The sequence below is a fragment of the Haliotis cracherodii genome, unplaced genomic scaffold (genome assembly GCF_022045235.1).
Source record: "Haliotis cracherodii isolate W230 unplaced genomic scaffold, xgHalCrac1.p SCAF_17, whole genome shotgun sequence".
Taxonomy (NCBI): domain Eukaryota; kingdom Metazoa; phylum Mollusca; class Gastropoda; order Lepetellida; family Haliotidae; genus Haliotis; species Haliotis cracherodii.
The window spans coordinates 9,845,125-9,870,919 of record NW_027266272.1 but is presented as its reverse complement, the minus strand read 5'-3'; the positions used below and the strand labels follow the sequence as shown (position 1 = coordinate 9,870,919).

The window sequence follows — 25,795 nt, the reverse complement described above, 5'->3', positions numbered from 1 at the left end:
GCTTCCCCTTGAAGCCAAGTGCGCCGCGTTAAGTCCGGCCCGTAATGAAAACCAATGAGAGCTCGACAAATGCCAGAGCACACTGTAGCTCGATTTACAATGTCAATCAAGCAAAGGGAGGGGCTTGAGGAAGTCGTTCTGTCGCAGTAAATATTCCGATATCAAATAACGTCAGATTCTCGACGGAAAACGATAGTTAGAAAGCGTCCAGAAAACGTTGTTTTCACGCCAAATGCCCATATACGAAACAACCCCGGCGTTTTCGTATTTGCAGTGTGTATATTCAGCGTCATTCAGTGCCTTGTAAGGCACAAAACGACTGCACTGTATCCCTTCAAACAACACAGAAAATAGGCAGAGGTACGACAAGTGGTTTCAGCAGAAATCTCTTATTATTTATTATGGAAATGTTTTGTACAGCTTCTATGTAAATGTTTATATGTTGATGTACTCATTTGGAGCTGGAACACGAAGTAACCAACCAAACTGTGCACATTACAGTGTTAGACAGTGGTACCCTCGCACATTCCTCACAGCAGCAATAAACACATACTAGTGTGTGGTGCTATTTGTGTTTCAGTGTGGATACAACCATGGCACATGAACAATGGCGCAGTCACCTGGACTACCTCATCACCCTTCTGGGATACGGTGTCGGAACGGGAGCATTCATCAAGTTCCCTTTCTACTGCATGCGCAATGGAGGAGGTAGGCCTAACTTCAAATAATACTCTGACATAATTAACAAGTCTTTAACTCGTACGCAAATGTCTACACCTCTTGTGATGTAAGCATTGTAGCTAATGAACTGGTGTATTTCGTTGCTTCATATTATGGTTATGATGAGGAACGAAATATTCATGAAGGAAAGTACAACTTTCAAAACTGTTCATTATTCTTAACATAAAGTCCATGTACAAATGCTGACATATAATATTGGGTTTCTATGCATTGAATAACCCATCATATCACAGAGGGAAACATCAGTTTGAGAAATATACCAAACCATTTTATCTAACACATGCCTTTGGAGTTATCCATGTTATCTTATACTGGATCACATATTTCAAGTCACTTCCTGGTCAAACAGGAGGGTGACATGGGGATGCTTGGTCAGTCTAACTGGCCTATGACCGTTCAATTATAAGTAGGCATTGACATGCATATTTCAGAATGTACATCACGGTGCAAATGTCGGTGACTTCCACTAGGGAAATACATGTTTACGCTACTGAACCATATGCAATACCGGCCTGAGAAATAATGAGTTCATTATTTTTATTGACAAGGAGCGTACCTGATACTATTCATGTTCTTCACAATAATTGGAACCATCCCCTGTGTGTTTCTGGAGATGACCATCGGACAGTTCTCTCAGAGTGGACCCATTAAAGTCTGGAATATGTGTCCTGCTTTCAAAGGTAACAACTGAAACCAGAAACTACCAAATGCCCTAGTTACAAAAGGGAGACATTCCCCTGTCTCAATGGGGAAGTGTGCCCCAGTTAACCAAAGTAAGTTTCAAGCGACAAACATTGTCTGCTTGCATGTATGCAAACATATTCCAGGTTCGAGGGGGACACCTTTCACAGGGAAAACCTTGCGAGATTTCAAATGAAAGTATATATAGTTGCGATGGGGAGACCAACCCAATTCAGAAGGGGAACCTGCCCTGACCTGTTAAGTGTCAGTTTACATCGGTGGAACAGTCGTCTACGGTTCTGCAAATTGCGGTACACCAGGATCCAATGAGCGTGGGTTTCAATTGAAGATGAGCCCTGAGTGAGTGAGTGTGGATTTACACCGGTTTTTGCAATGTTCAAGTAATACCACGGCGGGAGGCACCAGCAATTGGCTTCAAACAGTTAACCTATGTGGGGAATTGAACCCGGGGGACGACCGAAGGCTTTAATCACACGGCCACGCCATTGCCTGATTATATTCCTTCTTTGTCAACACCATATCCACGGTTGCTGGTTTTAGTGACGAAGTAAACATCTGACTCCCAGTAGTATAACAGACTATAACTGATAACATCATGTTGACACAGTTAACGTCTCGATATGGTTTTCAATAAAGCAGAAACCCCTCGTTTCACTAAGACTCTCCCATATACCAATCCTTATGTTTCCTATGATTGCAGGTATAGGTGTTGGCAGTGTTATCGTTACGTTGCTATTCGTCAGCTACTACAACGTCATCTTCACATGGTACATGTACTATTTCTACTACTCGTTCTACCCCAACCTGCCCTGGGGCCACTGCGACAATTCATGGAACACCCAAGCATGCATATACAACGAGAATGTGTCAGCTGTGACTAATGACACAACGTTTAATGCAACAGATGCTGGATATTCCATTAACGGAACAATCCGAGGGAATACAGCTGCCGAAGAATTCTGGAAGTATGTTTATATATACTAGTACTTAAATACTAGTATGTCAAAGCTGTAGTGTATTAGACTTATTACAATAGTATTCCCTCCAACTGGGTTTTGTTCTCAAGAAAATGTCTTACGCTCATGCCTGACGTTGTTTTCTTAATGCTTAGCTCAAGTAACCTAAAAACATGACTATGATTACTGATCTGTCAGCACCAAACCCGTGCTAGCGGGTCGCACCAAAGTGGCAAAGTTGCTCACTAAGATTCGTCCTGATTTTGATTCTTGGTTTCTCAGCATCTGTCGGTGCTCGTGTAAGACATGCATCAGTGCGGCCTTCCTCTCGCGCATCAAGCTGATACGGCTGGATATAACGGAAACACTGTTCGGAGCTGTGTTCATCCAACTCAATCTCTTTCCCAGTAGTCGCTTTTCGGCTGAAATGATGCTGATTCGACGTTAAATTTTAACTCACTCACAGTTGAGATGTTTTCGTCTTTAGATTACAGATGCTGGGACAGAGTGATGGCCTGGACAATCTTGGAGGTCTCAGATGGCATCTTGTTGGATGTCTGGCCGTTACCACAGTGCTCATATTTCTTTGGATATTTCAAGGAATAAAAGTATCAGGAAAGGTAATATGCATGATCCAATGCATACGTTGTAGGGCAAGCAAAGGCTACCACTGGACATCGAGAAAGAACTGGAACTACATTGACATAACCAATATGTGACGATGGACATAATTCATATGTTGTAGTCAATATGTTTACAAACCGATTCTTGTCGGTAGTTTACACACTTAGAGTTATAGAAAATAACTTATATGATACATTGTCCCTGCTTTCATCCAGTGATCTTTAGTTTGCGTTAAACCATTGAAATCACGATCTGCCATACAGTATACTCGTCATGGGACATTGCTAAACGCAACAGAAAACCATATTCATTCACTAACTCACTTTATTCTTTTCTACAAGCTTGTCTACATCACCGTGGCCATACCCTACATCCTCATCTTTATCTTCCTCATCCGGGGCTGTCTACTTCCGGGGTCAGCTGAAGGCATATACTACTACATCTATCCCAAGTTTGACAAGCTCACAGACCCTAAAGTGAGCTAGAATCTGTTTCCACATATTCAACTTTCTATTTGACTTGTATTGTTACTTGTATCATGTTTAATTCCAGATGGTTAGTATTCATTGGCTTATCGAAAGTGGATGGAAGAGGGTAGAGACACTCTGGTTCGATCCCTCACATGTGTACAAAGCCAATTTCTGATGTCACCCAGCCATGGTGAGGCTGGAGAATGTTCAAAAGCAACATATAACACTACTCACACATATGCTGATGGAGTAACAAAAGGGGAAGGCGTGGCAATATAAACGAAAAATGTATGTGACTGTTCAATAGAAGGGAATCAGGGAATGTTTCATAGAATGCCTTCATTTCCAGGACATTAATGTACACCATGACATTCCTGTAAATGCAGTCATCAATACTTAAGGTATTTCCTGTATAATGGAACGGTTCTGGTGAAAGCTACGACATACGCTGATGTTTCCGACATAGCAATGTATGGGTGACGTACATGTAATACCGAGTAAGAGTTATCCTCCGTATTGTAAATGACGTCTAACAGAGGCCAGTGTGGCCGTTTCAAGAAGAAAAAAAAACCGCTAATCCACACAAAATCGTAAACCAAACTATTAATTGATCATAATTACTGAGTTGTCCATGTTTGCTTTGGCGATCCTTGCATGGACGCCGACTGTCCTCATTTATGCTTTATGCTCATTACTCTGGTACGATATCATAACATTTCTGAGGCGAAATGTCGCCCATTGCTTCGTTTTTGTAATGTTGCAGGTCAAGCCAATATCAGAGATCAACGTCACTGTTGTCAAGGTTGTCAAAAATTGGGAACTATTCATTGGTGACATGTATCCATCCCTACATTAAGTCACTGTATGTTAGTTTGTTTGAGTCTTTTGAGTCTTGTTCTATGTGGCATTACGTTTGGCTAACCAGAAACAGAATGTGTGTGTCTTACTGCAAAATGCCATAGATTTCTGATACATAAAGGTAAATTGCTTTCTTTTGGTTTGCGATTATTGTATGGTCACTTCAGATGTTTTTCAAGAAGTTTATTTGCTACATGTGTGTCTTGTTTGTACTTCCAGAGCTGTAAATGCAATGTCTCACACACAAGAAATACATGAAAGAAATCATATCAGAACTTTGAATACTTGTTTACATACTAAATGCCTCAATGCTTCTTCTGGATTCAATTTACCGCTTATATTTTAGACTGACATGATTTCACTGCTGATTTATCTATGATGAAATGTTTATGAACGAAATACCACCATCATGATCATTTGAACATACATACCCCTGTTCGATGGTTTCAAATTTTGTAGAAAGAGGGATATGTGTATACAATTTAATGAAACAGTTAAGTTGAATAGTGAATATTGATGAAACTTTATACTTTGATCCAGGGAAGGATGTAGATTATACAAAAAAACAAAATGTGTTTTATGATCTTCAACGCTGCCCATTATACAGGGAATACCTTTAGTCAAATTCTATGCTTCTGATTAGCACTCTGCATGCACTGCACGTGTACTTCGTTTCAGGTGTGGGTTCAGTCGTGCAGCTACGCCCTGACTTCCATGGGTATAGCCACGGGGTGCATAATTACTATGTCTGGACACAACAGCATGAACAACAATTGCTTCAGGTATATTTTGTATGTCAATCAGTTTTTAAAGACATGCTCCAGTCGTATCCATGTAAAAGACACAATTTATAAAAGACAAAATGTACATATGAAACTGTGTATAAGACACTATTGTAGAACACGATGTATAATGCAACACTATGTAACAAAACCTACATGTACATTGAATATACATTATGTTTATATGCATTCTACCACGACAACATTTAACGTGAAATGTTTGCATGAAAGGGAAAGTGGTTTTGTGTAGCTTGTTGACTTGGAGTAAGGAAAAACCGATTACAGCTAATATCATGATATGAATTGCTGTACACATGTATACGCTAACGTTGTCATTTGCGTCAATATATTTTCTTGCATTATCAGATATGCATTCGAATGCCAAGCGTTTTGATAACCAAACATTGAGTACCTACCATGTATTCCCTAACGAAAATGACGGAAACGTTGCAACGTTTTGTTCAGAACGACACATCACTGTAATGAAGATCCGGGGTAGCAGAGTCTTCAGCATCCCATGCTTGACGTAAAAGGCGACTATGCTTGTCGTAAGAGGCGACTAACGGGATCGGTAGGTCAGGCTCGCTGACTTGGTTGATGCATGTCATCGATCCCAATTGCGTGGATCGATGCTTATGATATCAGTCACTGGATTGTCTGGTCCAGACTCGATTATTTACAGAATGCCGTCATATAGCTGTAATATTGCTGAGTGCGGCGTGAAACACCCAACCAACCAACCAACCAACCAACTATTATGACGTCATATCAGAAGTTTGGAGACAGAGAAGAGCAACAATTAAGGCACTCTGTATAATTTGACATAGTCTTTCTGAGGCGATTTCTATCGATTGAATAGTCTGAATGGTGTAGCATGAGCAACTCTTTATTTTGGAATCTACAGTCCATGCATGTCCCCAATTTGAAACCTCTCGTTGACTAAACTCAAGTGTTTTCCATTGGGAGAATTAGACGTTAAACCCTTTGATACCACAGGGACATGTATGTCCTTCCACATCAACCCTCACTGTGAAAAAGGGTATCTCTCATTTATCAATGTTTATTCTAAAATAACAAACATTGTCAAAGTGTCATTTCTGTGTGACTGCATGACTGGCGCAAAATCACGCACAACGACAAAGGTATTGATCTGCATTTCTGACTTATTCTCTTGGTTACAACGGAAAGCTTAACAACAAATAACAATATACAGATTGTCACATTGTTCTTGATTATTTACATGATACATTTATGTATGTATCATGCAAGTGTAAAAGTCGGTAACGGGTAAACATTGTTATTCATTTGGTAATTTCTTTGAGGTCGGGTGAATAAAGGTACGCAGGATCATTCTATCCAGCTACTTACAGTTTCAATCATGATGATTCTATTCCCGACACGGGCCCAATGTGTGAAGCCTATTTCTGGTGTCCCCCGCCGTGATATTGCTGGAATATTGCTAAAAGCGGCGTAAAACTATACTCACTAACTCACCAACTCACTTAATCATGATGTAGACTTTGTGTATCTATTTATGAATCAACGTTATTTTTATGAATTGAGACAGAACCAGGTGACTTTCCGATTTAAGGGAAGAAAGTATTTAGACAATTCAAACACTAATAACTTTGTTGCAAAACATGCTACAACCATGAGACTTTCAGTTTTATATTAAAACAAAGAAACCGACACAATACTTAAATAAGAAGTACTAATAATTCTGTTACAAACTGAGCTAGAACTATGGGAATTAGTGGTTTAAGATTCTAATTGAGTAAACGTGTTTTGTCCGAAACCGGAAGTAATTATTTGTTAAAACAAACTGTTCTAGACACAAAAGACTGTATTTCTGTTGATCAAGCACATGGTCAACACTCCTTGCTGGAGGCTGCCATTTTGGTACATGTGGAAATTGGAAAATGGTAAAGGAAACGAAATCAAGTATGACCAAAGTGGAATTAAACAACGAAACGACATAATATACATTTCGGCTCAAAAGGCTTTCTGACAGGGCCGCCCACAAATGTAGGCACTAAATTTGTCAACATCTGAAGAAACTTCTTTTTTCACACTGGAACTGGAGTCAATATTCGTCATCAGCACATTCAGGTAGTGGGATGAGTCTTCTGATTGGTCTGGTGTACTCCTTGTCTTTTACACTGACAGTGGCAGTGCAAACACATCCATCTGTTCCGGGGAAGGTTTTTGGTCACTCTATCAACAGGCCACTGAGCTCTTAAGAGCTGTGGATCAACAATCATGACGACGTCATCCATCTTCAAGTTATGTCTTTCTTTCTGCCACTCTGTGCGCAGCTGCAGATCAGGAAGATTTGACAAAGTGTACCCAAAAGTGGTCGGCCAGAACTTGACTGTGGCACCATCTGCGTCTGCTTAATAGTTCATCGGCTGGATAGACGACTTTTGGAAGAGAAGCATCATGGCGGCCAATCAACAGGATATTTGGTGTAACTGGGTCTACATCTCTGACATCTGATTTAACGTAGGCAAACGGCTTAGAATTCAGAATCCCTGCCACCTCTGCTAGTATGGTACGTAAACACAGGTTCTGTCATTGTCTGCTCTCCTAGTGCCACTCGGAGGCCATGTTTCACAGATTTAATTTCTCTTCCACAAACACCTCCGAAGTATGGTGCATGTGTTTCCTTCAACCCTGTTTTAGCCCCTCGGAAAGTGGAACCTTGGTCTGAGATGAGTTTGTAAGGTTTGCCTCTCAGGGAAGCGAAGCGGCAAAATGCCATGATGAATGCATCCGAGTCCATGCTTTTGAAAAAGTATGTCTAAATGCACCGCACGGTTGGTCATACATTTAAATATCAAGCATTTGTCCGAAGCAATCAACTCCCGTTGAGAAGAATGGTGTTTTGAAAAGTCGCAGACGACGTGATTGTGGCAAGTCAGACATTTTCTGTGTCCATGGGTTTGAGGTGGACAACTGACGCTGATGGCCCATAGTGTAAGAGCTTCGCATCTTGATCCCGGATGATCAACTTTGTTATAACTCGTTGTAGGTCAAGAAGATTTGGATGTTTGACGCCTGTATTTAGAGATTCGGCTTTCTGTAATCTTCCTCCTACTACTGTTCTGCATCTGGCAGCTGAGGTGTATTCACAACAATTCTGCCACACACAACATATTTCTTTACCTCTGTATTGTCAGAGTCTATTATAACTGGCCAGGTGCATGGACTCTGGCCTATCTCGGCACCACAATTTCTTGCTGAGCAGTTTGCCTCGAGTAATGTCATTGGCAGGATTTCTCTATGTGTCAATATATCGCCAGTTATGTACGTCTGTAAGATTCTGGATTTCTGACACTCGTGTTCCAGTGAATGCTTTGTATCTACATGATTCTGACTTCACCCAACCAAGTACAGTAGTAGAGTCACTCCACAATATCACTCTCTGGATTACTAAAGTTAATTCCTTGCACAACACATCGGCTAGCTGTGCACCACTGAGGGGTCCACATAGTTCTAGGCGAGGCATAGATATCTGTTTCTTCGGGGAAACCTTGGATCGTGCCATAAGGAAACTGACATAGATGTTTGCTCCTTCGTCTGTTGTGCGCAAGTATGCTACTGAACCATACACTCTTTCAGAAGCATCACACTATGGGGTGTGTAACATCTTGGTAGAGTGACCATTGGGATTTCTTCAAGTTCCTATTCCCAGGTCAGCCGTTTTTCCCAGATGTCCCCCTTTTCTATAGGGTCATTCCAGTTTCTCTTTGAATTCCATAAGTTCTGTACTATGATTTTGGCTCGTGCAAGGAATGGTGCCAAGTAGCCGATGGGATCACACTGACTAGCAAGAGCCCTGTAGATCACTCTCATGGTAAGCTCTTTATGCTCTATGGTTCTGTGTTTGTAGGTGAGCTCATCAGTTTCACAGTTGCAACGCAAGCCTAGGGCTAGCCCCAGTGAGTCACCCTGTCTGAAGGTAAGCCAAAGTTCGGTATTTTCTGGTCTAGCATCGGACGGAAGGTCTGCCACAACGGATAGAATATTGCTGGTCCACTGTCTAATGATGAAACCACCTTGTGCAAGCAAGTCTCTCATTTTCCATACAAGTTCCTTGGCTTCTGTTGCTGAAGGTAGGCTAGGCAAGCAATTGTCAACATAGAATGATTCCCCTACAGATTTGAGTACTTCCTCATTGCCATCTTTATGATCTGAAGCATGTTTCAATAAAGCATAGCTGGCACAACATGGCGAGTAGGTGGTGCCGAATGGTAGGACTTGCCATTCGTATACATCTGGAGGGCGATCCTGTTCCAATGTTTCGCAAAATGAAACGCAGAAGAGGTTTTTCACGAGAAAGCAGTCTTACTTGATGAAACATTGCTTTTGTGTCTCCCGATATAGCAACCGCATGTTGCCGGAACAAAAAGAAAGACACCCAGCAGTGATGATCTGACTGTTGGCCCAGGTAGAAGGTGCTTGTTCAAGATTTGGCCGTTGTGCTCGAAATAGCAGTTAAATACTAGGCGAAACTTCCCATTGTGTTCAACAATGTGGTGAGGAAAGTACCATGATTCTTCTTATTTCTCCACTTCCACCTTGGTGAGTTTCTTTACATATCCTGCCTCAACTAGCTTCTTGTTTTTTCATGGTGGATTCTTGAAAGGTCCGGACGATCTCTAAGTCGCCTTTCAGTATGCCTGAGTGTAGGCATAACCATTTTTTATCTGTTTTGAAAGCAGGTTCCATTCTGTGTGCGTAACAGTGGGGTGGCATAGTGACTAACACCATTGACATCTATCCTGACAGTTTCAGATTCTAGAGTCTCAATTGCCTGTGTATCTTGCTTGGAGCGTGTCACATGTTCCTCGGTGAAAGGCAAAGTGTCGATTTGCCACAATCGCTCAATGCTTTCAACAAGAACTGAATTATTTGTGTTTTGGTTGTGTATGAGCACACACATGGTGTTCTCCGGTCCAGATTCATTGGATTAACCCTGGAGAGACCAACTAAGTTTGGAAGACACCGCTATAGGTGCATTGATGGGTCCAGACTGAACTGGTTCATTGGGAAGAATGAGATGGGCATTCTCCGATCCAAGGAGAATCGTTGGCCGAGCTCCATCAGTGTTAGGTATTGGTTACATGTGCAAATGCGGCCAATGCCTTTGCAGGGATTCAACTGGATATGTGTACTTTGACATACACAAGTTATCTGCAGTGAAGGCACCCTTAATGTTGTACCTGATGTTTGGTTTGCTGATAGGAGATAATTGCAGGTCAACTGAGTGTCCATTACATCTGAATGGCTCCTTGTGGATTGTGGTAAGCAATATACTGTCCGGCTTCATCTAAAGTTTCAGGTCATGCACGGATGATTTTAGGCCATAGTTCTCATGGAACCGTCATCCAAAAATGCATGCGTCTCCATCGTATCACTTTCACCATAAAGCAACACTTTGACCACCTTTAGCATGGCATTAGGAGGATATGAGGGTTGATCAGTGAACACTTTGTCTGTACTGTCTGCTGTATAGCCTCATGCAAGACAGTCAAGTGCACTTCCTTACATATGTGACATGGTTTCTTGAGGGTGCACATATCTGGCTGATGTGTGCGCCCATATTTCCAACATCGCTTGCCGTCATGTAACCAGTCATGTTCCTGGTTCCCTGTTAGTTTCTTCAATCCTGGACATATATTCAGGAAGTGTTCATTGATTGGTCACGTGACTCCAAGCACATGACTTGTAAGAAGAACCAGATTTCTGTTCAAATGGTTTGTATTCCCTTGCATAGAATAAAGCCGTAGGTGCAGACAACTTCTGACTTTTCCATGATGGATACCTCCTGTCAGGTTTAGTACTCTCCCTTTTTTATTGCGCAGTGGCCTGGTTAGCTATATGCTTTGCACGTGATTTTGTCTGCAGCCAGTCTGACAAATGACACAATGTGTAGGTCTGGTCACTGTCTGCCTTGAAGATATCACGGTTGATACAACGTTCTAAAACCTGGGGGTAACTTGCCGATCAGGCTGTCAATATGTGACCCACATCTCAGTTAATAACCATTCTCTCCCTCAAGTGACTTGAGCAAACCAACAAAGGAATGGACTGATAGGGCAAAACTGTTAAACCCATCAAAGTCACCATATTTCAGTGCTGGCATATTCATGAATATACCAATCTCACTTTGTACAAGTTGTCCTGGCTGACCATACTTGTCCTATAGTGCTTGCAAGGCTGCTGTGAAAGGTTTGGGATCATGCATTAATGCCTCAAGTTTGTCAATTAAATAGAGGTTATCACGCGAGTGTGTTTGGGGATGGTAAATATACTGTATTGGGAATAAAAATTGTATTTAGCGAGCATGGTTTGCTTCATTTACCATGGTAGCAATTAGGGTTGCTTCAGCAAATTTCTGTTGAGCTTGCCTCAGTTGTCACTGTTTTGATAGTTGAGTATTTAGTACCTCTTTGCGGCGAATAGCATCACGCTCTATTTTTGTCTTCTGTCCGTCTCTTAGTGGCATTCGATTCATCCTCTGCAGCTAAGAGTGCAGCATAGGCCTGGTCATCTAATGCCTGCAATTGCTCACGAACTCTGAAATCCTCCTGCATCCTAAGCACGAGGTCGTCAAGCTGAGCTCTTGTTCTTTGCTGTCTTACAACTGCAGACTGAGATTCACTTTGTCCAGATATCACAGAACATTTTGAGGACTTACTTCTTGAGCCAAGTGACCTTTCACTGTGACTGTTCTGTGTTCTAAGACAATATGATCTGGTAGAGCTAACAGTACCAGTATCTGGTTGTAACGCCACGTCTTTAGGTAATGTACCCTAAAATTAAAGTATTTGAGTCCGTACCTTGTCAATATGATGATGAGCTATGACGTAACAAAGATCGGCTGCCGGGCATATGGCGAAAGTGACTTGGTAACGGGATATTTGCCCCGAGATATATATTGTCTCAAGAATCATTGTGGGGTTTACCACTCACTAGCGGGATGAGTAATACATACGCACAGTACACTGTCTTCATTTGGAATTCATCAAAGAAATAAAACAAGACAAGACGTCAAACGAAACTGTATAATTTTTCTGTATTTAATCAATTGGATTATCAGACAAGTTTTCGAATTATTAATTCGGAACAATAATTCAATTTACACTTACAGGATCATTTCTTTTTTTTTATTATCTCATGTTTCATGTAGAACCATTACATAATATTTTTTTATTATCTCATGTTTCATGTAGAACCATTACATAATAGCTTATGATTTCTCATGCTAACAAAACATGTATGGCTTTCATATCGACATTTGTTTTGGAACTGTTCAGTTACTCTTGAACCATATTGTTGAAAACAGGATAAGATACTGGCGTGAACTATACCATATTCCAACCAGGAAAGCTGAGTTACAATGGTCTAGTTCAAGCATAGAGGACTTATGACCCCTTTTCTTTGTGTGTGTCTACAAAGCTTTGTATTGCTTTTTGAAGGGATGTAATAATAGTGTGCCTGATGGATTCACTCTCCAACGTGTTCTTCGGCTTCGCTTTCTTCTCTATTGTTGGACACGCGGCCTATCAACGTGGAGTAACGGTTGATGCGTTTGAATCATCTGGTAAGTAACCTAATGATAAATTAATTGTTAAGGACTATGAATATGTGCACAATCATTTGGGGGTACAGGTTGCCCAGTCTTCTGAGGAACTGCAATTAGCTTTCCAGAAGACTTTGATCGTGATCATGATTCTACGTTTGTCAGCACCTCCCGTGTGCTTGTGTTGGACCTGTTTAGTTACGAGGCACTAACCCGATCTCAAACACACACTCAAAATGAGTTGGTTATCCTACCGAGCGTGATCCTTTGCACACACCTCTGCTCGTTGGACAGAACCTATGCAAAGTATATGACTCTGCGCAACATCCAATTTATCAGGTTTTAGTTCATTGTGTTTCACTTTTAGAAGTATGTCGTCAATTTGTAGCACAGGTATAGAGACTGTAACGAGGCAAGTCTGAAGCGTCTGCATATTTATGTCATAGCTTCATTAATCTTAGCTTCATAAGGTGGTCCCACTTGAGTGTCAGTAGAGAACTCATATGTAGCACAATCTAGAAGTTCTTCCTCGGCAACTCAAACTGATGCCCCTTCATTACATACAATCTGTGACAAACCACAATCGATATGGTCGTCATGATGTGAAGTTCTCGAATTTTTGTGATGACCGGGAAGGCGAACGTAATTTCTAACTCTGAGGGATTGATTTTCGCCTTCCCGGCCCATAACCACCCCTGCCTGCAAAGCAGATTCTATGTCGTCAAATAGCTCTTCCATATCAGCATCATAGTCTAACCACTGTCTTCTTTCCCCTCGTCATTGGACCTGGGCATTTTTACTGACCTCGGTAAATCTGGCACATCCGAGCTGACACGTTTCTGTCAAACATGATTCTGCATCATGCTGATCATAGTTTGACTGAACTTCACAGTGAGCAAATGATACCAGGCTGGCACTGATCGGATTGGGACTGCTCGTCCCGAGTACTGGTGTCTGCGTCAGTATCAACAGATACCTGGTCCCGGTTAGAAGCCCAACTGGCTTCAGTGTTATTTGGCTTAGTGGATCTTAAAGAACTGTGTTGAATCTTCCTCGAACTTGATTTCTTCATCTATGGAATATTGAGGATCTCGCCAACAAGGTCACAGTTCTAAAGGATACACGCTAGCTGATGTCAGCATTACCAATGCCATAATGGCGGAAGTGGCCCGCTCCCTCGGGGGCTGCTTTCGAGCTCTCTCAATAGTGTAGTAGGGACAATCCAAAGTTCTCAACTGATACTTGTATCACGTTGAAGCGCTGGGTGATCTCTCAAGCAGTAATTGTACTACTTGGAGCAATTAAGGAAGGCAATTAAGACTTGAATTGTCAGGTATCAGTCATCCGTGTACGTCTGTCTTCTGAACATTCGTTAATTGCATTGACCCTGGTCTCACTTTCGCTATCTAATGTGATCACGTTCTACGATGTAATTGCTTGACATACAACTCTAAATTATTCGCTGCTGTAGACTGCTGCTAAAATATGGCCTAGATATTACTCGAATTTTACAAACGCTTCAATCAATTGCTACCACTGGCAGTCACTACATGTCAGCTTGGCTACAATTAACACAACTTTCGTATGGCTTGCATACTGTTATGCGTTTTAAGTCTACGTACGCATCACAATTTCTGGTGAAAATAATTTCAAAACAGGTTCTAGTCGTTGATACAAAACTAATCCTTTCTTTATACATTGTCAATCTAACAATATCTCTCAGAAGCAATCATTTTCGCTTCAAATGCTCCTCTCGCGAATATTCATCGGACATAAAAACATTTTCTAGGTGTTTTTATTGAGTAATGTCAGCTATCACAGCTGGTTCGAATCACTGTTCATTTCGATTATGTTTCCAGGTTTATCAACACCGTACCAGTGCTCGTGTGTTTCAATAAAGTCTTCACTTCAGGCTTTCCTCTCACATTAAGCTGAAACGGCGTCATATAACTGGAATACCGTTAAAAACCGCGTTAAAGCCAACTCACTCACTATCTATCACCTTAAATTAAGGAGAGCTTTAAATAGTCTTTTCCGGGTCAGCAATGCAAAGGGTAATGTTTCAGTAACTCCAAGTCTATATATTTGGCTGAGGACCGCCATACTTTACAACTGTTTTGTGGTCTGAACAGTCTTAAGTATTTAATTAAGACTTGTGTTAGTAAAATTTATTTATTCTTTCAAATCATGTCAATGTACACTTAAAATTTGAACTAGAAAACATCGATTAGGACCATTGAATGCAATTTAAAGATTAGTGTAGTAACATATATATTGATAATATTGACCAGTAAATGGAAATCAATGAATTCTTCTTTTGAAAAAAAGTTGAATTTGAAAAAGAGTGAAACTTCTATTATACATGTATATTAACGACGAAATACTCCCATACGAGCATGTGAACCTCTCTTTCACATCGCACTTCTTGAAGGTGCTTATTTTGTTCAGATTCTGTATGGCATCTGTCCTTAAGTTGTGAAAGTACAGCACCGGCGCCTTTGTTTAAGACAAATTAATGTAAGCTGTGATATCTCCAAATTAATACAACCAAGAAACCGCTCGTGAACGTAAAACGACCCAGATAAAATCATACACCATAAAATTACTTAACAAAACAATTTATTCATTAAAATTACAAAAATAACAGCATCATACAATAATTAACTGTGTATCGATATAACCAGTAGTGAACAGGTGAACGAGACGAAGAAGGGAACATGTAATACTATTTATGTTATTTATGATCAGTAATTACCTTAATCCTCCTTAAACACATTTTTAATACTACTTTGGTCAGTTTTTAATTGTGAAATTTTATGCAGCAAATGTTTTTGAATTACTTGAACTTTACGGCGTATATTGATGAAAACAGTCAATGCAGGTGTTGTGTTTACATACGAAAAATAGATCGTCTTGTAATGTCATATGACGCAAGCTGGTGACGTCAGGCTGATGACACCATTGTGCACGCCCCGCACTTCTTGGGACTTGAGTAAATGAAGTCTTAACGACTAGACGTGTTGTTGTTTCTAACATGGAGTTTGGGTACGACCCAGGAACGTTACATTGGCGACGAGGTAAACTGTGTGAGAAGTCTATGAAGATTGTGAGTACGAGGGGGGACAATCAAGGGTAGGGCACTCTCGAGGCCGGAAGTAGAACTCTCGTGTCAACTTTGTTGACGTGGAAACAACGTGGGACAGTCAGTCACTGGTGAGGAAATGTATGATCCTGAAGTTGAAAATGAATATATTTTCTGCTAATCTGACACTTATTGCAGTGGAAGCGGCAAGGTGCAAGTGAAGATAGGACAACTTGAAACGGAAATTATTGTTCACTCGGGAGCTACTGTAAACATCATAAACACTGAACTTTGTGAGAAACACTGATTTTGTTCATATGTCAGGTCAAAGGGTTTCGCTGCTATGCAGGATTCTGAAGAATTCTGAGGATTGGAGTAAACTCAATTTCGACGGAATGTGAGCAACTGAATCAAGAATTGGGTGATTGTTTTAGGGGACTAGGCACATTAAAAAAAACTTTCAGTTGAAACTATACATTGATTATGATATATAACCGATAGTTCAACCATTTGACCTAAAACACGTTTAAACCAAGCTAGCTAGGAGAATTAGAACAAGTAGATGTTATTGTAACACTATCAGATACATTGCCAAATACGACTGACCCCGTGGAGACCCCGTGGATATGTCAAGTACATATCAAGTGGACCAGTGAGTGGTGGTTTCATGTCACCTTAAGGGGGAACAATTTTAAGTACCTCGTCATGGACACCACATGATGGTCAATTTAATCTAAGGTTGGCCACACCAAATTTTAGTACCTTTGCAAAACAAAATGCTTCGCATTCCATCATTACTATATATACCGGGCGACTTCCAAAAACCGGCAGACTTGGTCTCAGCACCCTAAGGTACAGGCGAGTACCTTAGATGGAGGAAGGAAGGACGGCACACTTCCTTTGACTTGTACATATGCCATTGTGATTAAGGGTAAAAAGGGTAAAAGGTCCACTTCTTGGGTATGACCCTTAGTTGTTGTCCAGAAATCAGATTAGGCTCTGTGTAGACATGAGACTAACTAGGCAGTTGTTCGAGAAAGACACCCTTTTCCAATTGAACATGACCCATAATCACGTGTGATAACAACATTTTCATCTCATATTTGACTGTTCCGTTACAAGAGGTTGATGTTTGGAATACACTCTGCCATTTTCTGTGGACGGTTCATTCCAAACTCTACAGATCGATACCACATGCCACCACCAACAAATATTCAAGAACGTCACAACTAACTTTAACCCACAACCATACACAGTAATTGAGGAGAGTTGTGACAGCCAGGAATGAAGAGCAGGTGAAAAGAAGAAACTCATCTCACATGAAGTGCCAGATATCTTTTCCAGAGGAGGTAATCCAGTCAGATTAAGTGGACGATAACATGGCAACCATGGACGATGAAGCGAGTGACTGTGAGGCAATTTCAAGACAGAAGACTGTGCAAGCTCGACTCAATGATTATGAACTGTAATGATAATGTGACAGGTGATAGGCTGTCATGCGATCATGACAGCCTAACGTTTAAAGTTATTATAAGTTAAGAAGTTAGAGTTTGTATTTTCAGTCAGAAGACAGATGGACTTTAAGTCACATCGGTTTATTTTAATAGTTGCAGTGCGAGCAGTGGCGACAACATAATTATATGTGTATGGGACTCTAAACATACGCTGAACAGCACGGAATATTTCATGAACTCTAAAGCATTTCACCTAAGTGATTCAGTGATGTGTCACATTGCGCTATATATACAGGAAAGGTTTGGTTCATTATGGACACTTGCTCACATTAAACACTTCTGGTTTGTACTTACCTTTCACACGTCTATTATACAAACAAAACGTTTGAGCTCAGCTCAGTAGTCATGAAGAAGACAATAAAACATTGTAACAATTTATTATAAGAAAAGGATGTATGTTGTGTTTACATACTATAAATAGATCGACTTGTCATGCCACATGACGCAAGCTGGTGAGGTCAGGCTGATGACGTCATTGTTCAAGCGCCGCACTTGAGGAAAAGATGTCTAAACGACTGGACGTGTTGTTGTTGCTCTCGTGGAGTTTGGGTACGACCCATGGTCTTGTTGAGTGAGATGTCCATTTAACCCGTTTGCTCATAAGGATGGGACAACACCAGTTTTATAGTATCAGGTACATATAGCTAGAGGAACATGACAGCAGGTGTCAAACTGCACATCACATACGTGCGATACAGAGACTGTTCCAGCCATCATCGCGAATCTTATGATACTTATCCACTGTGGTTTTCGTTTTTTTGGAAACGAAATTAACTAGTAATTCTTCTTGAGTAGTTCTTCGCCTGTTGACGTGATATGTTTATCAATTGACACCAACGACGTCAAGTTGTAAGGGACATCAACTATATATCGTGTGTTTATTATGGAAATAGAATGCACAGTTAAAGTGATAAATGTGAAACAGTTTAATGCAAAACTTGTTAAGTTTGATATTTATATTTATCTGGCTATGGTAAATACTTGGAACTGTACAAAACAAATTGGTTCATTTTCGTGTGAACTTCATCGAACCGGGGAATAAATGTTTTATTTACTACGCTTCTTGTGTTTCAGGGTTTGACCTTGCCTTCATCATCTACCCTGAAGTGGTTTCTACTCTCCCCCTACCACAGCTATGGTCTGTGCTGACCTTTGTGACCTTGTTGTCTTTGGCTTTCGATTCTGTGGTAATGAGGAAGCTCAATTCTCTCAGAATTAGTAAATAGTTTATCAAGATGAACCTACATATTAATTTGAATGTGGTATTTATGAAAATAAGACAACCCAAACTACCTAGCCATTATCAAAAAAGATGGGGTGTATGAATGTTTCTGAAGAAACTCTGTCTTGAGAATTGTTATGCATTATGCGTGTTCAAATGATTTGTTTCCCAGACATTTAGACCCTTGAAAATCTGGGGAAGAATAGGTCTTCGGCAACCCATGCTTGACGTAAACAGGTGACTGATTGTCAGACTAGCTGACTTCGTTGATGCATGTCATTGTATCCGAATTGCGTGGATCGGTGCTCATGATATCAGTCATTGGATTGTCTGGTCAAGACTCCATTTTTTGCAGACCGCTCTCGTATAGCTGGACTTTTGCTGAGTGCGGCGTTAAACAACAAACAAACAAAAACTATTTCCGAAATTGACAAATTTTGTTGAAACATTTGACGATCAATACAAAACTATAAAAAGCACGACCTTGCTGTTTCTTCTCACAATACGTTAAGACACTATGAATGTAACTTAGATATGGTAATTGTTCGAATGCCAAAAAAACTCGAGCAGCTAACAAGGTGACACGTGTGCATATACGCAGGTACCGTGTGTGGAGATATCCGTAGCAGCCTTGGAAGATACGTTTCCCAAGCTGATGAAGCGACACTGGTTCTTCCTCGGTGCTGTGCTCCTCAGTCTCTTCCTGTTTGGTCTGATATATACGTCACAGGTAACGATGAACACATGTGTTTTGTTTAAATAAATTTCACATGCTTTATGAACAGTGAACAGCATTCGTACTTTCACTTGTTTTCTTCATAAGAGGAATCTGTTAATGTGCTTCACATGGTTGTTACAACCGTTTCTAAAATATCGTCTAAACACCACTTTAATAAGGTATGCATACCCTGTTTAAATGCAACTGTTGCGGAACAGTGTTATGAAGGCCAACCAAGTGAGACTTTCTGTACATTTCCTTGGGTAAACAAACATGCACCGCTGAAAGACGACAAGTATTATCATTTTCTATATGGCAGTTTAGTGTATTGTTAAGCAATGTTGTAATTGTATCATATTGTTTCTGTTAGAAGTCATAAGAAGTTCATGACATTGTGTTTTAACGATAGAAGAATGTGGTACTATCTAATAGAAGTTATTTAAGCGAGGTAAGGTGAGGTGAAATTGCGTTTAACGTTGCAATCAACATTATAGGATCTATAAAGACACAGTGTACGCACTGTGTGTGTGTGTGTGTGTGTGTGTGTGTGTGCGTGTGCGTGTTGCTGATTGTACTTTTAGGCAGTGTGTGTCCACGGACAATGAGAAAAAGTGGATTAGTTACATCTGGCTGCTATTTTGGCTGATAACTATTCGCTTAACTCATTTGGTTAGGTTTTTTTTAGACAGTCAGGGTTTTCAGGCACGAATTGGAGTTATAAATCAGGAAAGGGTACTTTCCCTCCTCGACCCCCTCCTAGTTATCGTTATAACATTTCCTAGTTGGGTTCTGAGTTTGTTGACAAAAAGTCATACTTCTGAATTTTCGTCAGAGCCTTCTTGTAGCTATTGCCGTAAGCCAGGACATATTGTTTCTGAGTGTAAAAAGCTAGCTTCCCCTAATGCTTTTGTGAATGTCACATCACTGTCGTTTTTGTGTTTAGCTTTTGTTGACCAGTCATCAAAGTCTGTCAAAGAGGAGTACCTACCTCATGTTAGTAAAGGGTGTATTTCAGTAAAAGGTGACACTGTTAAGCACATTAAAGTTTTGAAGGATAGTGGTACTCTTCAAAATGCTCTTGGGTGGTATTTTCCCACCTTTTGAAGACTCATCAGTGAAATCTGAGGTTTTGTGAGAAGATTTATGTGATTTTACTGTTGCGTCTCGCCCTTTTCATGAAATTGAAGACAGATTTGGTGTCTCAGTTGGTAAAGGTGGTAGTTGTAAAATCTTTCACTGTTAAAGGCGTACATTCACCTATTGGGTATGATTTAGCAAGGGAAACAGGTTTGGCTTATCCTGTTGTTTGTCATGGACCATGCACTTTATTTAATGAAATTACTGAAAATCGTGAAAAAGAAATTCCAGGTATGTTTTCTTCTTGTGTTGTTACTCTTGTTATGGCTAAGCAAATTCTTTCTGAGAATGATTCCAATTATGACTGGCTGGCAATGTTATGGTTCATTCTCTTGACCTGTCTAAGTTTTCAATGGAGAGTTAAGCTATAGGGAGAAGACTCAGAACTCAAACTTCTTGCCAGTAGGGCACTCTCTTTAGATGAAGCTGACAAGGTTCCAGTTTGCTATTATTTTAAGAATAGCGTTTTGATGAGAAAAGGGAAGTTGTCAGATGTTTCTGTTGATTATGAATGGAAGGTTTTCCATCAAATTTTTTTTTTTTCCAAATTCATATCAAAACCATGTTTTGGCAGTTCATTTGGGTGTGAACAAAACTTGTGACAAAATTCTATTCCCTTTCTTCTGGCCCAATTGGTGACATGACGTCGCTGAATCTTGCAAAACCTGCCTTGTATAACAAATGGTTGGCAAATCTAATCAGAAAATCCCAGCCCCTCCTTTGAAACTCATTCCAGGACTTGTTTTATTTTTTGGCTATGGATCATTTAAAAATTTGAAAAAACCTTTGGTATGTCAAGAGCTTTTAAGCATGAACTTTAATACAGATCTACCCGTCAGTGAACTGATGCTGTTTACCTATTTTAACTACAGAAGCATAACAATACCCTGTTGCGTTTGCAGATGTGACTATGTTTGCTTGTTTTCTGTCATCGGTGCGGCTGATCTATTGCTCACAATAAATTTTCTGTACAATGGACTGAAACTGTTATTCACTGCAGTCTGATGGAGATGGCATATGATCACCTTGCCAGAGTAGCCTTACCTTTGCATGAATTATGTCTTCTCCAAATGTCTGACATTTAGAACAGCAAGTAGGTCGTGGGAAGTATATGCCCAGAGGCATGGAGAAACAAGCAACTTTTATAGAACTTGGTATCAAAAGCCAAAAGATAAGTGTTGGATCTTAAAGCCACCTTTACGATTTGCGAATCGTTTGGCTCCAATGACATCCTTACTCCGAAGTCCTGACCCAACTTGTTGAATAGTTTCTTCAGCTGGACTGTGATCACGGTCTCGGATTAGGCTTTTGCTGAAATTAAGCGTCATGTGTGCATTGCATTTAATGCTGCCATTGTAATTGTATTGACATTGAATGTTGTACTGTCACACCTTAGTGTACTGCCATTGGAATCGCAATATTTTGTATTGATAAATAAACCTTATTAATTTTATAATACAATTGTTAATGGTACAACATTTCTTTGTTGTTTGCTTTACACTGAATTCGTTTGCGCATAGATTTCTGAGTAAACATATTGTTTCAATTTGGAATTGGACATGTCACACCCTACAAAGATAGCTCTTAAGCTGTTACTTTAGTGAAGTGTTGTTCTTAATGCATCAATGTATGACATCAAACAATGTTTTTGGGTATCTCAAGGCACAAAGCAGCAAGGTATAAACATCATATCTCTCACATTTAAGGGTGGGATATTCGTGGTGACGCTGGTTGACTGGTACACCTTCTTCCCATCAACGGCCGTGTTTGGCATCCTTGAGTGCATTGCTGTCAGCTGGTGTTATGGTAAGAGCATATCAACCTTGTGGTTTGCAATCTTTAAAAACGTTGCCATCCACAAAACATTTCATGTTTCTTTACTTTATTATCGTGAAATGAATGCGAATATTTAAACTCCAAACCATTTGACGCTGTATTCTGAACATGATCGTCAACGTGCAATGTGTACAATATGTACTCCATACAACTACCGCCAAATTCGTCCATATGAAATTGTACTTCAAACTTCAAGTGAGGGCGACAAAACCATTTCTATAATCATAAGAGAACACTGCTAAAAACAAAGTACGTTTCAGACTACAACATAAGAATGTGCCCAAGAATCACGATCAAATAGTAATGATACCCTTCGCCACCGCTGGCACCGTCAGAAACACATGTAAAGGCAAGTCAAATGTTCAGCCATAAAACTTTTGACAAAATTACTATGGCCTAGATTGCTGTAACCCGGATCAAACAACTCTTGAGCACGAGTGGTATAAAGTGCTCTTTAAATCTTAGTAGAGAGAGCATGGTCGATTGTACCTCAAAAGTTGTGAAATGTGGACACCAAAGGCAGGAGCTGATGGAATACTGACGAAAATAAGGTGAGGCTGAGAGTGTTACAAAATATTGGATTGCTTGTTATTAAAGTTGATAATATATTTTATGAATTTATCAGTTTCTTCCTTTGGAAGGACAGAGCATTCATTGTTCTTCATTAGAATTTTAAATGAGTCCGATAATGTCAGGTTCCAAAACATTTTGACGAGACTGACCTGCAGTTAAAAAAAGTATTTTGTGATAGATTTGCACCTGAGCCTACGACATTCGATCATTTAGATTCAACACAAACAGTTATTTTATTACGTCAAGTCCAAGGTGGTGTTCCCAGCTTGCTTCTTCAGGGAAGACTATTCCGCAAACATGTAATCGACTTCAGTGTTATTGTGTTGTATACGAGGCTGTTTATGAATCAGTGAACCATTCTGTGGACACTTGTCGTTGCTTTGTGCTCCTTACCATCATTTCAGTTTGTGAAATAGGTATGCCAGTGAAGAGATCTGTGAATGTTAACTGATGATGGATTATTTCCAGGAACAAAAAGACTCCAGGAAGACGTCCGTGCGATGTGGGGAAAGGCAATACCTTGGGTCATGGTCATATCTTTCCAGTTTCTGTGCCCCCTAATTTTAGCTGTACGTAATTGTCGACTACTGAAACTTCGATAGTTGCATACCACGAATGAATTGTTATGCATCGTACAACAGTACCATTTATGGCATGGGAATCTATAAATAACCAGAATGTAGACCTTGTGCTTTTGTCAAACCCTTGACTGCAAAATATAGCTCTAACACACTATCAATAAAATAACGGATTCTGGTACTCAATTCCACTCAGTCAGCCAAGAGACAGCAATATAAGATGCTTTAGACAAATTGCCACCTCTGTGCCACAGTTCCGTGTTTACATCATACACTAAGACTAAGCTGTGAGGGTATGATAGAACCGAAATATTGTTACATTAACACTCACACCTTGTTGATTATTCAGAAAATTGCATGGGTACATGTAACTTTGATCCTGATCTTGGAAACCCCCTCAGACTTACTCATACATGTACACGTAACATAGTCCAGATCTCACCACATTTCCAACTTATGCAGAAATAGGGGATTAATAGATAAACTAAATTCAGATATTCTTTTTCAGATAAAGTGTTATCAATTGGCCACCATGACAGACATGCATACTGATATGTGAACCATCGCTAGATAGTGAACTGAACTTTGACATCATGGCACTCAAATTTCGTGGCCCTGATCATGAAACCAGATCAGCTTCTTAAGGGCAAAAGTAACTCTTTTGTAGTTTAATAACTGTTTTCAACATCTCAACAGCTATTCCTCTGATCTTTAAATTGACAAGTGAATGATGTTAGACGATGTAGTCAGCAATATTCCAGCAATATCTAAATGTTCTGTAAATATGTTATATCTGTGGACCAGGCACTCGAAAGGGTTGACAAGATAAACGGCAATCTCATCTTAGAAGAACGATGTCACACAGTCACCTGGTCAGATATTGTTGCACCTGATCTTAGTACTTGTTATTGATTTGCCCTGACATACTTTTGAAGGAAGTAAAACTTTATCATTATATTTTAGTAGGCTTTATAACGTTTCATGAGGTACTGTTTCCTTTAACCTATCCTTAATATATGACAACAAAAGTTCCAATAATATCCCATAGTCCCCTCAGCGTTTGGTCCTCGTACATGAGATCTATAGTGGTTGCCCTGATACGCTTACGGATGTACAATAGCGATCCGAAAAGTATGCAGATGGCCCCACGATTCTCAGTGTTGTAGTTTTCGTACTGAAAAGCATAAGGAGTGTATGTGCTAATCTCCATCTGTTGTACCAGGTGATTTGCTGCTACTCTATGTACGCATACCGACCCCCTAAGTACGGAGACTACATCTACCCCACATGGGCAACAGCTGTTGGATGGCTCATAACCTTTTTGACACTCCTGCCATTACCGACTGTTTTCATCTGGACGGTTTACAACACTCCAGGGGCAACTATGAAAGAGGTACAAACAACGTAAACCCTCGAAGCTATCTGAATCTCTTGTTCCGCTTGACATGACAACGCAGTTGGTGTATGCTGTCAGTTTAGCATATGTTTGCTTTGTGTGTGCTGTATTAAGCAGAGAGTTGGCGAGTGACAAACGCCAATATCTTGAGAGATAAAGATCGTGCAACAGTCTTGAAAAAATGCATAAACTTGTCTTATGGATACTTTTTTTTCAAAAATGCCAATAATTTATGTCAACATTGTTTTACTTACCAAACACATATTTAATTGGAACTATGTATGTTAAATCAAGATGTTTTTATCACATCGACGCATTTCAGAAATTGAAGAAATCATTCGAGCCCAATGAATACTGGAGACGGTCACCACCAGAGGAAGATGTCACTGAGGTCTTACAAGCAATGGTTAGACTGTCGGAAAACACCAGCTAACAAGGAAAATGTGTAAAGTCTTGAGCAGCCCAATTATTTGTCTTCAATGTTTTTATTCTGTAATTTGGATCATTTCTAATGATATATTCCTTGATACATATGATACTAAAGGTTTTGTTCACCTTCAGCATTCAGTTTCCTTCAAAATGGACACAATGTTCATGGGCATGTGTATTCGGAATGTCACAGATATGTGTTGACTATTAGCTGTGAAGGTGTGTTTTCTGTAATAATTCAGTATGAGAAATGTAGATTTAATTTAAGTAAAATATGATCATAATTAGATTTAGTTAAAATTCAATGCACTCTGACGAAGACAACACTATCTCCTGCTACAACCGAAGAATTATTCATTTTTTAGTTAGCCTCTTAAGATACAATGTACGTTTACATGTACCAAGTTGATCCCTAGGGTACATCTGGCCGAAGGGGCAAGGTACAAAACTCATGTTGCGTTAACATGATTCTTTAAGTAGATGGGTATTTTCTAGCAGACCATCAACACTTACAAATGTTGTTTCAGAATATGATAAAGGCATCCATAAATGGAAACTAGTATTGAGTGTGATTTCACCATTACTTAGC

At 40.0% G+C, this 25,795-nt stretch overlaps 1 protein-coding gene across 1 annotated transcript; it reads left to right on the top strand.

Moving 5' to 3' along the window:
• The first annotated feature begins 593 nt into the window (after positions 1-593).
• Positions 594-25,210, top strand: LOC139464349 (sodium- and chloride-dependent glycine transporter 2-like). The gene is made up of 13 exons (XM_071245877.1): positions 594-708; positions 1,290-1,421; positions 2,144-2,408; positions 2,887-3,019; positions 3,365-3,499; positions 5,030-5,133; positions 12,618-12,742; positions 18,392-18,504; positions 19,141-19,269; positions 22,101-22,200; positions 23,272-23,372; positions 24,604-24,774; positions 25,100-25,210. The coding sequence occupies exons 1-13, from the start codon at positions 594-596 to the stop codon at positions 25,208-25,210; spliced, it is 1,734 nt and encodes a 577-aa protein (XP_071101978.1).
• The last annotated feature ends 585 nt before the right edge of the window (positions 25,211-25,795 follow it).

What these genes read in the sequence shown, in the direction of transcription:
- LOC139464349 (XM_071245877.1), top strand. Translation starts at nt 594, where the DNA reads ATGGCACATGAACAATGGCGCAGTCACCTGGACTACCTCATCACCCTT. An exon ending in ATGAACAACAATTGCTTCAG is followed by an intron (nt 5,134 to 12,617) that starts GTATATTTTGTA and finishes TGCTTTTTGAAG; the next exon opens with GGATGTAATAATAGTGTGCC. An exon ending in TGCTGTCAGCTGGTGTTATG is followed by an intron (nt 22,201 to 23,271) that starts GTAAGAGCATAT and finishes GATTATTTCCAG; the next exon opens with GAACAAAAAGACTCCAGGAA.